We start from the raw sequence: 14,022 nt of genomic DNA on the forward strand, positions 1-14,022 counted from the left end.
TTGGAGTCCCTTAAAATGCCTAAAGCCTAGTGAAGTGTAGTTTATTGTTCCGTCCTGTCCAGTCATATGTATGATGAATTCTGTGCCTGTGTAGGGCTCTTGCCCATGGCATGACACTCAGTGTGTGGGTTGTTTTTTTTTTGTGAGGAAGATCAGCCCTGAGCTAACATCCGTGCTAATCCTTCTCTTTTTGCTGAGGAAGACCGGCTCTGAGCTAACATCTATTGCCAATCCGCCTCCTTTTTTTCCCCAAAGCCCCAGTAGATAGTTGTATGTCATAGTTGCACATCCTTCTAGTTGCTGTATGTGGGACGTGGCCTCAACATGGCCGGAGAAGCGGTGCATCGGTGCGCGCCCGGGATCCGAACCCGGGCCGCCAGTAGCGGAGTGCGCACACTTAACCGCTAAGCCACGGGACCGGCCCAGTGTATGGGTTCTTAGCAGTGGCATTAGCAGACCCGTGGCCCTGGGGAGGGCTGTCCCCCACACCTTCAGGCATCCACAGTCTATAAATATGGCAATAGTTGTATGCCCATCCTGCAGGCTTCTTCTAGAATTCTGTTTCCACCAAGAATGACATTTCTCTGGGAATCACATATTTTCTAGATAGATCTTCACATCACAACTGAATTTTCAGCTCTTAAAATTTTCTTTCACGTCAATGGTCATTTTCCACAAAGTTGTTTTTGTTGCTTTATGAGCCTTGCAGTGTCGTCTGCTCCATCCACAAAGGGCAGAAAGCAGGGCTTCATCACCGTGGAGGCAGAGCTGCTGGCCTGAGCTCAGCCTCTGGTGTCCAGCTCCTGCGTCCCACAGGTGGCAATCAGAACCACAAGGGCAGTCTTCCTAGGTCACTCCCTGACTGGTTGAAGTGATAACTGTTACCTCCTTGCAGGGACGAAAGGTGCATTTTCAGTTCCTCACACAATGGAGGTCATGAGAGTAACAGCAGAGGGAAGTCCACATCAACCCGCTGTGCCTTCAGGATCTCCATTACACAGTGTGCTGTATCTCACAAACAGTCCCAAGTCCCCCACCCCAGATGCTTAGACATCCTAGAATGGAAAAATATTGCTTAATATTTTCCCAGATAATGTTTTATAAAATTGGAGTGCATCCTGTACCCTTGCATGTCTTATACACTAGAGCAGTGTTTCTCAACCTATTTTCCAATTTCACTACTGCCCCCCCAAGTGCCTTGTTAGACATTTCTTTCCTAATTGCTAGGCCCCTTCCCCATGACATTCAATGCCACAGATGTACCGTGTATCTGTTGATGTACGGTGGCTCTTTGGAGAGCCACAAACCAGCATAATAGCTAAGATTTCCCCCCTCCCAAGAACCAACATTCACCCGCTCTGGAGCAGTATTGTCATCAGTGAGAATACACACACCAGTGTAGGCAGTACCCTCCCAAATGCCAAATGACCAACTGCCAAATGAGTACAGCAGTCCCCCCTTATCCACGGGGATACTTTTCCAGACCCACCGTGGATGCCTGAAACCGAGGCTAGTACTGAACCCTGTATATACTGTGTTTTTTCCTATATATACACATCTATGATAAAGTTTCATTTATCATCAATAGGCACAGTAAGAGATTAACAACAATAATAAAATAGAAAAATTTAACAATATACTGTAATAAAGTTACCATAGATCTTAGCAACCTCAGCATACAATTTTTTTCTTTCCTTATTAAGTTGAGAACTTTCACTTTTTCACTTAAAGGAGGTTCTTTACGGCTTCTCTTTGGCTATCCAAGTTGCCAGCATCACTACTCTTGCACTTTGGGGCCATTACTGAGTAAATTAAGAGTTACTTGAACAGGAGCACTGTAGATACTGCAAAAGTCGATCTGACAACTGAGAAGGCTACTAAGTGACTAACAGGCGGCTAACATCTACACTGTGGATACGCTGCACAAAGGGATGGTTCAGTCCCGGGCGGGACAGAGCAGGATGGTGTGAGATTTATCATGCTATCAGAACAGCACATAATTTAAAACTTATGAATTGTTTATTTCTAGAATTTTCCATTTAATATTTTTGGACCACTGTTGACCACAGGTAACTAAAATCACAGACCACAAAACCACGGATAAGGGGGACTACCGTATTTACAATGACACACTGTGAATTCAGAGCAAAAAGTAACTACCTGAGGCTCCTGGAGTCTGGGAAGGCTTCTCTGAGCAGACAGAAGGGACGGATGAACAGAATTTTGTTACATGCAGCCAGTAGTATGCTGGTAAATGTTTAACAACCAGCTGCCGTGGCGGGGTGGGTGAGAGGAAGTGGGGTTGATTTGTAACTTTTACTAATTTTAGCCAATTTCAAGCTACCAACATGATGTCACTGAATGCAGAGTTGGGAGGAGATGTGCACGAGTGACTCTTGTGCCCCCATAAGAACCAGCTCTATCACAGCTCTGCCCGTAGCTGGCAGGAGAGAGAGTGTGAGTTATGGGGCTGAGAATAGGATGTGCATGGCACACGAGCAGGCTGGTCCGGGGAAGGGAGGAGCTGCGGGTGAGATTAGGGGAGGCAGTTACAGTAGAAGATCAGGGCACTAATATGGAGTCCGGAATGTCAGGTTCAGAAGTTGCAACATTATCCTATAGGCCATTGAGTCTCACCGGGTGGGAAGGTGAAAAGGGCTGTAGGCCAATTTACAAAAAATCAGTTAGTCAAAATCTATTCAGAAACGGTCAGACAATCCATCCAAAACTGCCAGACATATTTGTTAACCTGGTCAAGGGCCTTGATGACAATAATTTTGCTGGTGGGACCAGAGGTGGAAGGCAAGTTCAAGAAAATAAACACAGGGAACCACATTTGAGAGAAGGCCACCCACATAAAGCTGCTGGGCATCGGAGAAGGGCAGGTGTCCGAACAACCTCACTCTCAGGAAGCTGCGCTCGACAGAGCTGGGCTGACAGAGTCACACGTTCTGTCTGTGAGATGAAAGGAAAACATCAAAAACATCCTCAGTAGTCTGGCAAGCTGGTCGTTTGGCAAAAGGATTGTTTGGCAAATTGGCTTTTTCCAAATTGGCCTGCTTCCTGGGAAGTGTGTCCTTCTAAGAGGAAGGATCCGTGGGGGGAATGTGCAGGTTGAGAGAGCATATTTTATACTCCAGAATAATTAAATGTTTGTAAAGAGGGAGGAAATGCCAATTTTTCCCGGTCATACAAGCTATAGCAAGTCAAGTCGTATTTCCAGGTGGGGCTGTTAGAAGGTGCTGAGGTTTTCAGTGGCGTATGACCCCGGTAGAGTAGGGGCACACACAAGTCTTCAGAGGCTATGACGTCTATCGAGAGGGACCAGCACTACACCAGGCTGGGCAGTGAGAACCATCAGTGGGTCAAAGTAGAGACATGTCAAGGGTCAAGGATGGGGACAGGTTGGGAAGTTTCTTGTGTAAGCTTAGTCTCAAGAATGTTGGGTGCAGGGGTGGGCCTCCTGGCTTCCAGGGCTGTGCTCAGATTGGGCTCCAAGCCCGTTTCATCAGATCCTTGGGCAGGGCAAGGAAGTGCCTACCCTTGGGGCTAACCCTGTGGGGCTGCAACCTCATCTGTGACCGTATCGTCACAGAGGGCCTTGTGCTAGGGATCTGGAGAGGTCTTTCTGGATATTTTGACACAGCTTTGGGATGGGTGTATTGGTTAGCTATTGCCACAATACTGCTGTATAACAAACCACTCCGAAATACAGTGGCTTAAAGCACCAATCGTTTATTCTCATTCACACAGTTGTGAGTCAGCTGGGGAGAGTAGTATTCTGGACCCAACTCATACTAACTCACAATAAGGAATCTTGTAAGCCAGTTGTTAAACGGCCGTTATTAAAAATTAAGCTGTATAAACTTTCAATTAAAGAAATTATATTAAAAACAAAGATATTTCATCTTTAAAACTTATCACTTCCTAATTATTTTACTACATTTCACTATTGTTTATGCTCATGAGGCTATTTATTCTATTGTATCTGTATGGTGGAAATAGTACAGAGTGGTGGGCTATTGCAAACCTCTTCTCAACTCTGCATTCAGTGACATCGTGATGGTACGTTGACATCAACCATGATGGTGTGGTGAAATCAGTATTTACACCACAGAAATTGGCAAATGCTACAAATCAGGATTTTTTTTTTTAAATCAGATAACTGGTTGTTAAACATTTCCCCGCACACCCCTGGTTGGGAGTCCCTGATCTAGGCTGAGCTGAGCTTGGCTTGGATCCAAGAGGCAGGTCAGTGAGGACAGGTCTGCTCCACGTCTCTCGTTCTCTTCTCGTGGTGTTGGCAGAGGAGCAAGAAGGCAAGCTCCTATGGCCTAGCTTGGACTTGGCCTACTGTCACTTCCACCCACATTCCATGGCCAAAGGAACTCACAAGGCCAAGCCCACTCAATGGAGTGGGGCCATATATGCCACCTCTAGTGGAAGGAACTACAAAGTCACGTGATACAGGGTGTGTGTGAGAGGCAGATGAAGCAATGGAAACAATAATGCATCCTGGGAATGTGGCTTCCAGGGGCGGAGAGCCTGGGTCTCCTCTCCTCAAGGGAAAGGCTGTTCCTCTCAGTTTAGCTCCTTGGCCCTGAGCCTCGGGTCAGTTGCCAGTTCAGGGGAGGAGTGGGCTGCCATAGGAGGGCTTGCACTCTCTTCCCCTCCCTGGCTTCCTTCCACAGCACAGCCACCAAGGTGGTCCTTGTTGCTCTTTCACTGGGTGGGTGTAGGCTGTGTTGCCTCCAGGTCTGCATTTGCCTGTCTGTCAGCAAATTTGAAAACTTACTTCCCTGGTTTAAGGGAATCGGGCACATTGGCAGAATATTCATATTATTCGTCTCTATTTGTCAATTGTCTCGCCTGTAAAATGGAGACAATAATCTTATCTACTTCATAGGGCTGTTGTGAGGATGAAAAGTTTATATATATAAAACTTTCAGCATGGTTCCTGGCAAATAGGAAGTGCCCATTAAATTTTTTTTAATTAACACTTAATTTTTTTAAAGCAGTTTTAGGTTCACAACAAAATTGAGGGGAAAGAACAGAGATTTCCCATATACCCCCTGCTCCTACACATGCAAAGCCTCCCCATTATGAACACTGATGAACCTACGTTGACACATCATAATCACCCCAAGTCCGTGGTTTACATTAAGGTTTACTCTGGTGTTGTACATTCTATGGGTTTGGACAAATGTGTAAGGACATGTATTCACCATTACAGTATTATAGAATATTTTCACTGCCCTAAAAATCCTCTGTGCTTCACCTATTCATCTCTCCCTCCTCCCTAACCTCTGACAACCACTGATCTTTTTACTGTCTCCATAGTTTTGCCTTTTCCAGAATGTCATATATTTGGAATCCTACAGTTTGTAGCCTTTTCAGATTGGCTTCTTTTCACTTAGTATATGCATTTAAGGTTCTCCCATGTCTTTTCATGTCTTGATAGCTCATTTCTTTTTAGCATTGAATACTATTTCCTTGTCTGGATGTACCACAGTTTATTTACGTACTCACCCAATCAAAGGACATCTCAGTTGCTGCCCATTAAATTTTAACGAGAGACATTCTTCTTCTTCAGGACTGATTCTAAAAACCACCTTTCATCAACCCTTTTCCCACTCAGGCATCAACCCTCTTCCTAGCCTTCCTTAAACTTCATGTCCAGAGCCCTTTTTCTAATTCTTTTTGTAATTGTGTAAAAGACACATAACAGAAAATTTACCATCTTTACAAGTTTTAAGATTAGTTCAGTAGTGTTTAAGTTTGTTCACATTGTTTTGCAACCAATCTCGAGAATTCTTTTCATCTTGCAAAACTGAAACTCTACACCCATTACACAGCAACTCCTCATTTTCCTTCTGTCTCCAGCCCCTGGAAACCATCCTACTTTCTGTCTCGGAATTTGACTACTCCAGGTACCTCATCTACGTGGAATCATACAGTATTTGTCTTTTTGTGACTGGTTTATTTCATTCAGTATAATGTCCTCAAGGTTCATCCATGTTGTAGCATGTGTCAGAATCTCCTTCCTTTTTAAGGCTGAAAATGTTCCATTGTATGTTTATATCACATTTTGCTTATCCATTCATCTGTCGATGGACACTTGGGTTGCTTCCACCTTCTGGCTATTGTGAATAATGCTGCTATGAACTTGGTGTATAAATATCTCTTCGAGACTCTGCTCTTAATTCTTTTGGATATATTCCCAGAAGTAGGATTGTTGGATCATATGGTAGTTCTTGTTTTAATTTTTGGGGGAATCGCCTTACTGTTTTCCATAGCAACTGCACCATTTTACATTCCCAATAAGGGTTCCAATTTCTCCGCATCCTAGCCAACACTTGCTATTTTCTGTTTTGTTTTTGTTTGCTTTTTTGATAGTAGCCATCCTGATGGTGTGAGGTGATATCTTGTTGTGGTTTTGATTTGCATTTCCCTGATGATTAGTGATGTTGAGCGTTCTTCCTCTTTTTGGAATTCTTACTGACATCCTTCCAACCACATTGCACACACCGACAGAGCAGACCTCCACACGCAGCTCCAACCAATTTGTCTGTGCTCATTTACGCAGCTGCACGCTGAATAAGACAGTCACATGCTGCATAATGACACTTCTGTCAACGATGAACTGCATATACGACGGTGGTCCCTTAAGATCAGCACCGTGTAGCCCACATGTGCAGTAGGCTATACCATCTAGGTTTGTGTAGGTACACTGCATGATGTTTGCACAATGACGAAATCACCTAACGATGCATTTCTCAGAACGTGTCCCGTTGTTAAGTGAGGCATGACTGTATATTGATCTTCTCTCCTTTTCAGATTGTAGATGCCCAGAGGAGGAGGACTGTGGTTTGCTAATTCTCCCCAGTGGCTTAGGAAAGTCTGGATTTGGGGTCTGGGAGTATGGTGATTCCCCAGTAAACCCCTGCGTGGCGGGAAGTGAGTCCAGACAACACGGCTGATAGGAAGGGCTGGGGAATGTCTAGCTCCCACCAGGAATTACTCCCAGCACCACATCTTATCCCAGGCTCACTCCCACGGTCCTCTGCACCCCCTCCCCAGGTACAAGCCTCGAGAGAAGCTAAAGGTGAACTTCGGCACCCCTGAGTTCCTGGCCCCGGAAGTCGTCAATTACGAGTTTGTCTCGTTCCCCACGGACATGTGGAGCATGGGAGTCATCACCTACATGCTGTGAGTGCCTGGGGCGTGGCTCCCGGGGGGATGGGGCCGTCCCTCTTAGTCTGGGTGTCCTTCGATGCAGCAAAAATTAGAGTGTGAGTAGTTGACTGGGGAGGTGTTCCTAGGAAGCACCCACAGCGGAGTGGGGAAGAGAGATGGGGAGGAAGGCAGCCAGGAAAACATGTGCTGTAGAGCCAGACCACTGTGGGCAGCTGGGGTTGAAGCCTGTGGGGGAACTCTGGGATCCGTGGGGGAACACCCCCTCAGAGCCATTCCATCTGAGAGGCGAGGAAGTTGGGGTATTGACACACCAACTCTTATCAGTTATTGCTTGTGGGCTGATCCCAGGGCATTAATTCCCTGAAACTTCTGGGTGGATTAAGCAGCTTCTACTGGAGAGAAAGGCCTCCAGCAAAGAAAAGCAGGTGCTGCGGTACCAGTGGGGCTGGAGCGCCCTGACGCGGTACAAGAGGGGACGGCAGGCGGGACACTGCTGCAGCGTCTTACCTTGTCCCCCTGCCCTGTGCTCCCTGTTCTCTGAGGGCTGAGGAAGCAGAGTTAGGAGGGCTGAGAGGGGATCTGTGCACAGTCTAAACAGCTTCCTCTCTCTCCAGCTGTGGGTGTCCCTCGGCTATTTCCTCAGAGGCCCAGCAAAGTCACGCTTTGCTCCCAGTCTTATCACTACGGTGTAGCCGCTACCCCGTTTCCCTGCTCTGTGTGTGGTTGTGCTGCAGCAGGTGGGGGAGATGTGAGACCAAGGCTAGTCGTGTCTTTCCGCCCTCACTCGAGAGGAGCCTAATGAAGCCAGTTTCCCTTTGGCCCCTGAGGCTGGGTAGTATCTACACCAGCCTGGCTGTCTCGGAGACAGGCTAAGGTATTTTTAAGTTAAGTCAACATGTGCCTGGGAGCCAGCCCGGTGGCGCAAGCGGTTAAGTGCTCACGCTCCGCTGCAGCAGCCCGGGGTTCGCTGGTTCGGATCCTGGGTGTGCACCGACGCACCACTTGTCAGGCCTTGCTGTGGCAGGCATCCCACATAAAGTGGAGGAAGATGGGCATGGATGTTAGCCCAGGGCCAGTCTTCCTCAGCAAAAAGAGGAGGATTGGCAGATGTTAGCTCAGGGCCAATATTCCTCACAAAAAAAAAAAAAAACCATGTGCCTGATAAATGGACATATTGGGTCGGGCTCCAATTTACTCCTTACTTCGGAGTAAGGGGAAAGAGGTGAGCATGACAGAAGATTTATTCGAACACTCTTCCTGCCTTCAGTTTTTCAATCCTTCCACTTCCTTCCCTACCTGAATGCACTGGACTATCTCCTGTGGAGAGGTAATGGGTTCTGGTCAGTTCTTGGTTCTGGTTAGTTCTGCTTGACCTTGTAAGATTCTTGTCTATCCTGTTGATGCACGTGGGCAGATGTGGTTTCCGCACACTGATGGTCTTTTCTCTCCCCTGTAGGCTCAGTGGTTTGTCCCCATTTCTAGGGGAAACAGATGCAGAGACTATGAATTTCATTGTGAACTGTAGCTGGGATTTCGACGCTGACACCTTTGAAGGGCTTTCGGAGGAGGCCAAGGACTTTGTCTCCCGTTTGCTGGTCAAAGAGAAGAGGTACCCTTTCTTGCTTGTCACCTGTGATCCATTCTGATGGTGACCACTGATCTGCGTGCTGTGAAGATTGGGCTGCTGCTGGGCAGGGCTGCAGAACCTAACATTCCCTTCTTCCTGTGCACCAGTTCTGTCCAGGATTTCTTAGTCTGCCACTTCTTTGGAGCAAAAAAGGTAGCAGGGAAGAGGACAAAGGAAATCAATTAAAAAACAAACAACTAGGAGTGTAAAACTTAGAGTTTTAGAAAGGACCATATTTACAAATCAGTCCTAGTTCCAAGTTATCACTTTTAATAGGCTAAAGCTGAAAAAAAGTTGAAATATGCAGTTATTCTTCCCCAGAATAAAAGCCAGAAAGCCTCATTTCTTTGTGGTTAGGGCCTCCTTTGTTTTCAGTGGCTCTATCAAGGGTGTGGGCTGGGCCATTGAGTTTGATACTCAGACCTGTGGGAGTTTGCAGACGGCTCAGGGGCGAGGCCCGTGAGTAAGTTCCCTGGCCTTTCCTGTTGTTTGTTTCTTCCTGATTATGAAAAGTAATGTGAGAGAAAACGTATTTCTAATTCGGAAGAGCAAGCTGACATTATGCTCTGGAAGGAGGGAGGACTTCTCTCGAGGCCCCTGTGCTCTTACTCCAGAGCGATTCCGGGCGCGGCTGGCCTTCCCACTGCCCTGCCGCGATTCCCCAGCTCTCTCTGGGAGGCAGTGGTTACCCACTGGGGTACGTTCCCTCTGTAGAGGGCAGGGAACATTTTGTTGACAACTTTCTTGCACTTTTAAGGAGAATTTTAGGCAGGAGGAGTTCCCTTTTTAGTGTGCGGCTTGAATCTGCCTAAATGATTAATCTGTTCTACTGACTCAGGCTTCCTACTCAATTGAACATTTCAGACAACCAGAAAAGGCAACCTCAACTAAAAGTCTCAATGCTGTTTGATTTCGCAGCTGCAGAATGAGTGCCACACAGTGCCTGAAACATGAGTGGTTGAATAATTTGCCTGCCAAAGCTTCAAAATCCAAAGTTCGTCTCAAATCCCAACTATTGCTGCAGAAATACATGGCTCAGAGGAAATGGAAGGTATTTCTTTTAGTAAAGGCAGCGTTTGTCTCTTAATATGTCCTTTGAAAGAACTGTAGCTACGTTTTTACTTACACTTTTATTCTAAATAGAAAGATTATTTAGGGGGAAAAAACCCTCTTATGTAAAAACCTCTTAGCTTGATTAAAAAGTGCCACAGACCAAAAATGACATGCATAAAAGTGGGATTTAGTTCATCCTTATGTGGACATTGAAATGACAGAAGAAAGCTTGAGCGTATGCTCTCAAGCTCAGCAGGGAAGCCCTCCAAGCCCACTGCTTGTGGCTGAGGCCTGCCTCCTCCACGCTCAGAAACAGGGGCTGGGAAAGCCCTGTTATGCTTGAAAAGCTTTATAATTTGGTTTACAACAGAACTCTTTGGTACCATGGACATAAAATCTGTCTCCTCCAGGGAAGTGGCTTTCCAACATTTTGATATTGACTCAGATCCTCGCTAAAAAACAAAAACAAAACTTAGAGAGCCAGCACACAAGTACACATGTATGTGTACACACGTATGCAAAACAGAAATATCACAGCATTTGCTTCAGAGGGTGTGACGCACTCTGATATTTTCTTTCTTTTTTTTTTTTTTTGTGAGGAAGATCAGCCCTGAGCTAACATCTGCCAATCCTCCTCTTTTGCTGAGGAAGACCGGCCCTGGACTAACATCCATGCCCATCTTCCTCCACTTTATATGGGACACCGCCACAGCATGGCTTGACAAGTGGTGCGTTGGTGCGCACCCAGGATCCGGGCCAGTGAACCCTGGGCCGCCGCAGCAGAGCACGCGCACTTAACCGCTGCGCCACGGGGCCGGCCCCGACACTCTGATATTTTCTAGTCTGCCATACTTGGTTTCATGCAAACAATGTAGGTCGTAACCCGCCAATTTGATCTCACATCCCACGGTGGGCTGTACTCACAATGTGAAGACCGCTGTGCTGGGTGCTCTGTTTTTCCATGTGAAAAGGGCAGATAACATTTCTCGTTCATGCTTGCTCCAAACATGCCACTGAAAGTCATGTAACTGTTCCACTATAATTTTGCTAGAATCTTGTTTTCCCCTTTAGGTTATCAGTTTTAAACAAACCCAAATGGTTAAACTTGCTTAAGTCCTTTTATTGTTTCTTCTTAAAACAATTGGTCTAAAAATATGATTTTTTTCTCTTTTTCTCTCCTTACCTCAAGAAACATTTCTACGTGGTGACTGCTGCCAACAGGTTAAGGAAATTTCCAGCTTGCCCCTAATCCTCAACTCTGCTGCTCCCGTGGGCCCAGCAATTGCTGAGACCGGTAGTGAAGTGATGACTCAAGATTTTAAATAATCTGGCCTTTTACTAATATTGATTCCACTTATTTTGTGAGAAAGGTTATGGCTGTTGCCTTCCAGAATTGTGGGTGAAAAGTGGCTGTAAAGAAAGTGACTAAGACCTTTTTTTCTGCCTTATAAGATCACTAAGTTGAAATGCTGTATGGACTTATTAAGTATCCCTACTTTGGTGGTAAGTGAAGGCATGCTTTAGGTAGGTAGGAAAGCTTTTCCTTTGCATCTGTTAGGTTTAAATTCTAAACATATTCTGATTAAAGAACTCAATAGACTATTACGTAGGGGCATGTTATTCCGAGTTATCTCTTCCAGCACAAAGAATTCCTAGAATTTTGATTTGCTCCAGTGTGAGCTGCCATTTTATCGTCCTACCCCACTCTTGTGTAAAGCAACGTGGATTTAGGGCAGTGATCCTCAGACTTGTTTTAACTTGTGCTCCTTTTTGAGAATCAAAATGTGCATCCTTTAATATTCTTTGAAATTTCAAAATATACCAACGGTTGTGGCCGAAGCAGAAAACGATCATTGTGAATGTGCTTGAAAATCTACACACTCCTCCCCCCGCCCCTCACTCTGCCCTGTCCTGGTGTTGGCCGTCTCCCTCCTGATTCCCCTTCCTCAGTTATGAATCTGTGGTCTAGGAAGTCTGGAAACAGGCAATATGTGCAAGAGAGAGAAGGATGTAAGGATGTTCAGCTTCCTGGGAGAAACACAGAGTGAAACATCACCAGACAATAAAGGAAACCTGCTCTCTGACTGCTTTGTTAAGGATGTACCACTTTCAATGCTGTCATTTAACTGACAGAAAATGATTAACAAGGAATACTTGATTGTGAGAAAGTAAACAATCCTTTTAATTTCGTCACTTCCAACCTGATTTTTGTGCTATTCCCGTAACCTTCTCAGGTCAGCAGTTTTAGCTGGAGTAGTTACTTTTCATGTGTAATTAGCCATGCAACAGTTGCACAGCCTGTCAGAATTTTTGTCCAAATACAGACTTGTTTTTGGCAGAGGACACGGGTGTGGAGAGGGAGGCGGAGGTGGAGAGGCTCACCCAGCTGCTGCAGCTCCCACGCTGTAACTCTCCTCCGGAGAACAGACCCTCGTTAAGATTTTCAGGACCAGCACGTCCAGGCCTGCTCCATGCTGGCCAGCTAATGGATGAACATCAGAAGAGACGGCTGCTGGAAATCTCCCTTTCATGAGAGAGGAACAGTGGTTTAGTAAAATGCTTCCTTTTAAAGCGTCAGTTAACCCTCTTAAAAAGGCTTTTTTGGGGGCCGGCCCAGTGGCTCAGTGGTTAAGTGCACGCGCTCCGCTACTGGCGGCTGGGGTTCGGATCCTGGGTGTGCACTGATGCACTGCTTCTCCGGCCATGCTGAGGCTGTGTCCCACATACAGCAACTAGAAGGATGTGCAGCCATGACATACAACTATCTACTGGGGCTTTGGGGAGAAAAAGGGAAAAAAAAGGAGGAGGACTGGCAACAGATGTTAGCTAAGGGCCAGTCTTCCTCAGCAAACAAAAAGAGCAGGATTGGCATGGATGTTAGCTCAGAGCTGATCTTCACAAAAAAAAAGAAAGGTTTTTTTGAGAGCAGCCTCCAGAAGAAGCTGGAGAAATGTCTTACAGTTCTATCTAGTGGGCGATTCTTACTCTCTCTGAGACTTCAGATTCTTGGGGAATGCTATGAATCTTCTCTCCAGAAAAATGTACAGTTAGTTAACCCCAATCTAGAGAAGCACTGTCTGACAAATATAATACGAGCCATATACATAATTTAAAAATTTCTAATAGCTCGTCTAAAAAAAACCTGGTGAAATTAATTTTAATAATTTAATGCAATAAATCAAAAACGTTATTTCAATATGTAATCAACGTAAAAATTATTAATGAGATATCTCATATATTTTTTCATACTAGGTCTCCAAAATCTGGTGTGTATTTTACACTTAAAATACATTTCAACTCAGATGCTGGGTTTTCATTAGACATAATTTATATTTAGATTTCATAAAATTTACTGTGGAAAGATATACTCACATACTCAATTTGGTCAAAACATCTTAAATGTTTTCTAATAATTGAATTAAGTATCCATTTTTACATTTAACTAAAATTACATAAAATTAGAAATTCAGTTCTGCAGTTGCATTAGCCACATTTTAAGTGCTGAATAGCCACATGTGGTTAGTTGCTTCTATATTGGACAGGGCAGACACCAGGAGAATCTTTCATCAAATTTTCTTTTTTTCCCTATATGCTGTTATTCTTTACCTAGAGAAACAACTTTCCAAAGTTCTCTTGAGGGGTTTGCTTGGGTCAGGCCCACGCAAGTGAGAGGTAATATGGATTTTAGCCTCCCTTATCTAAAATTCAAGGGAGCTTTTATGAAGCTTTAATTTTCTGGACATTTTCAGTTCTCTACTTTGCTGGTGTGTACTTAGCTCAAAAATTTTTTAGATTGCAACTGTGCTGGTATCAACTATATCTAAAGGGACTCGTCCATTTGAATGAACAAACAGTCATTGGAAATTGTGGGGCAGAGAAACTTTAAAGGGTAGTCAGGACCCACTTTTTTCACCTATCAGATTTCCCCATTTCACCTATGGGGAAAATGGAATTCTTCCACTTTTGATGGATATGTATCCAAATAAAAGGCACACCCACACTTTCACCCAGCAATTCCATTTCTAGAAATTTATTCCTTAGCAATAATTGAACAAGTGGACAGAGATTTAGCAAAATGATGTTCACTGTAGCACTGTTGCTAATTGCCCAATGAAACCAACCTACATATATGCCTATCAGTATGG

General features: G+C 45.0%; 1 protein-coding gene across 4 annotated transcripts in view; it reads left to right on the forward strand.

Moving 5' to 3' along the window:
• MYLK3 (myosin light chain kinase 3) overlaps nt 1-12,070 on the forward strand; it is a 77,783-nt gene extending 65,713 nt beyond the window's left edge. For all 4 annotated transcript variants that reach the window (XM_087420321.1, XM_087420323.1, XM_004443429.3 and 1 more), the window contains exons 10-13: nt 7,081-7,209; nt 8,654-8,806; nt 9,743-9,875; nt 11,067-12,070. In XM_087420321.1, the coding sequence (XP_087276447.1) occupies nt 7,081-7,209; nt 8,654-8,806; nt 9,743-9,875; nt 11,067-11,126 (475 nt within the window). In that variant the 3' untranslated portion in view covers nt 11,127-12,070. The remainder of the gene's footprint in view (nt 1-7,080; nt 7,210-8,653; nt 8,807-9,742; nt 9,876-11,066) is intronic.
• Nucleotides 12,071-14,022: the final 1,952 nt, after the last annotated feature.

The sequence above is a fragment of the Ceratotherium simum genome, chromosome 30, assembly GCF_057802395.1.
Source record: "Ceratotherium simum simum isolate JZ-2026a chromosome 30, ASM5780239v1, whole genome shotgun sequence".
Classification (NCBI taxonomy): domain Eukaryota; kingdom Metazoa; phylum Chordata; class Mammalia; order Perissodactyla; family Rhinocerotidae; genus Ceratotherium; species Ceratotherium simum.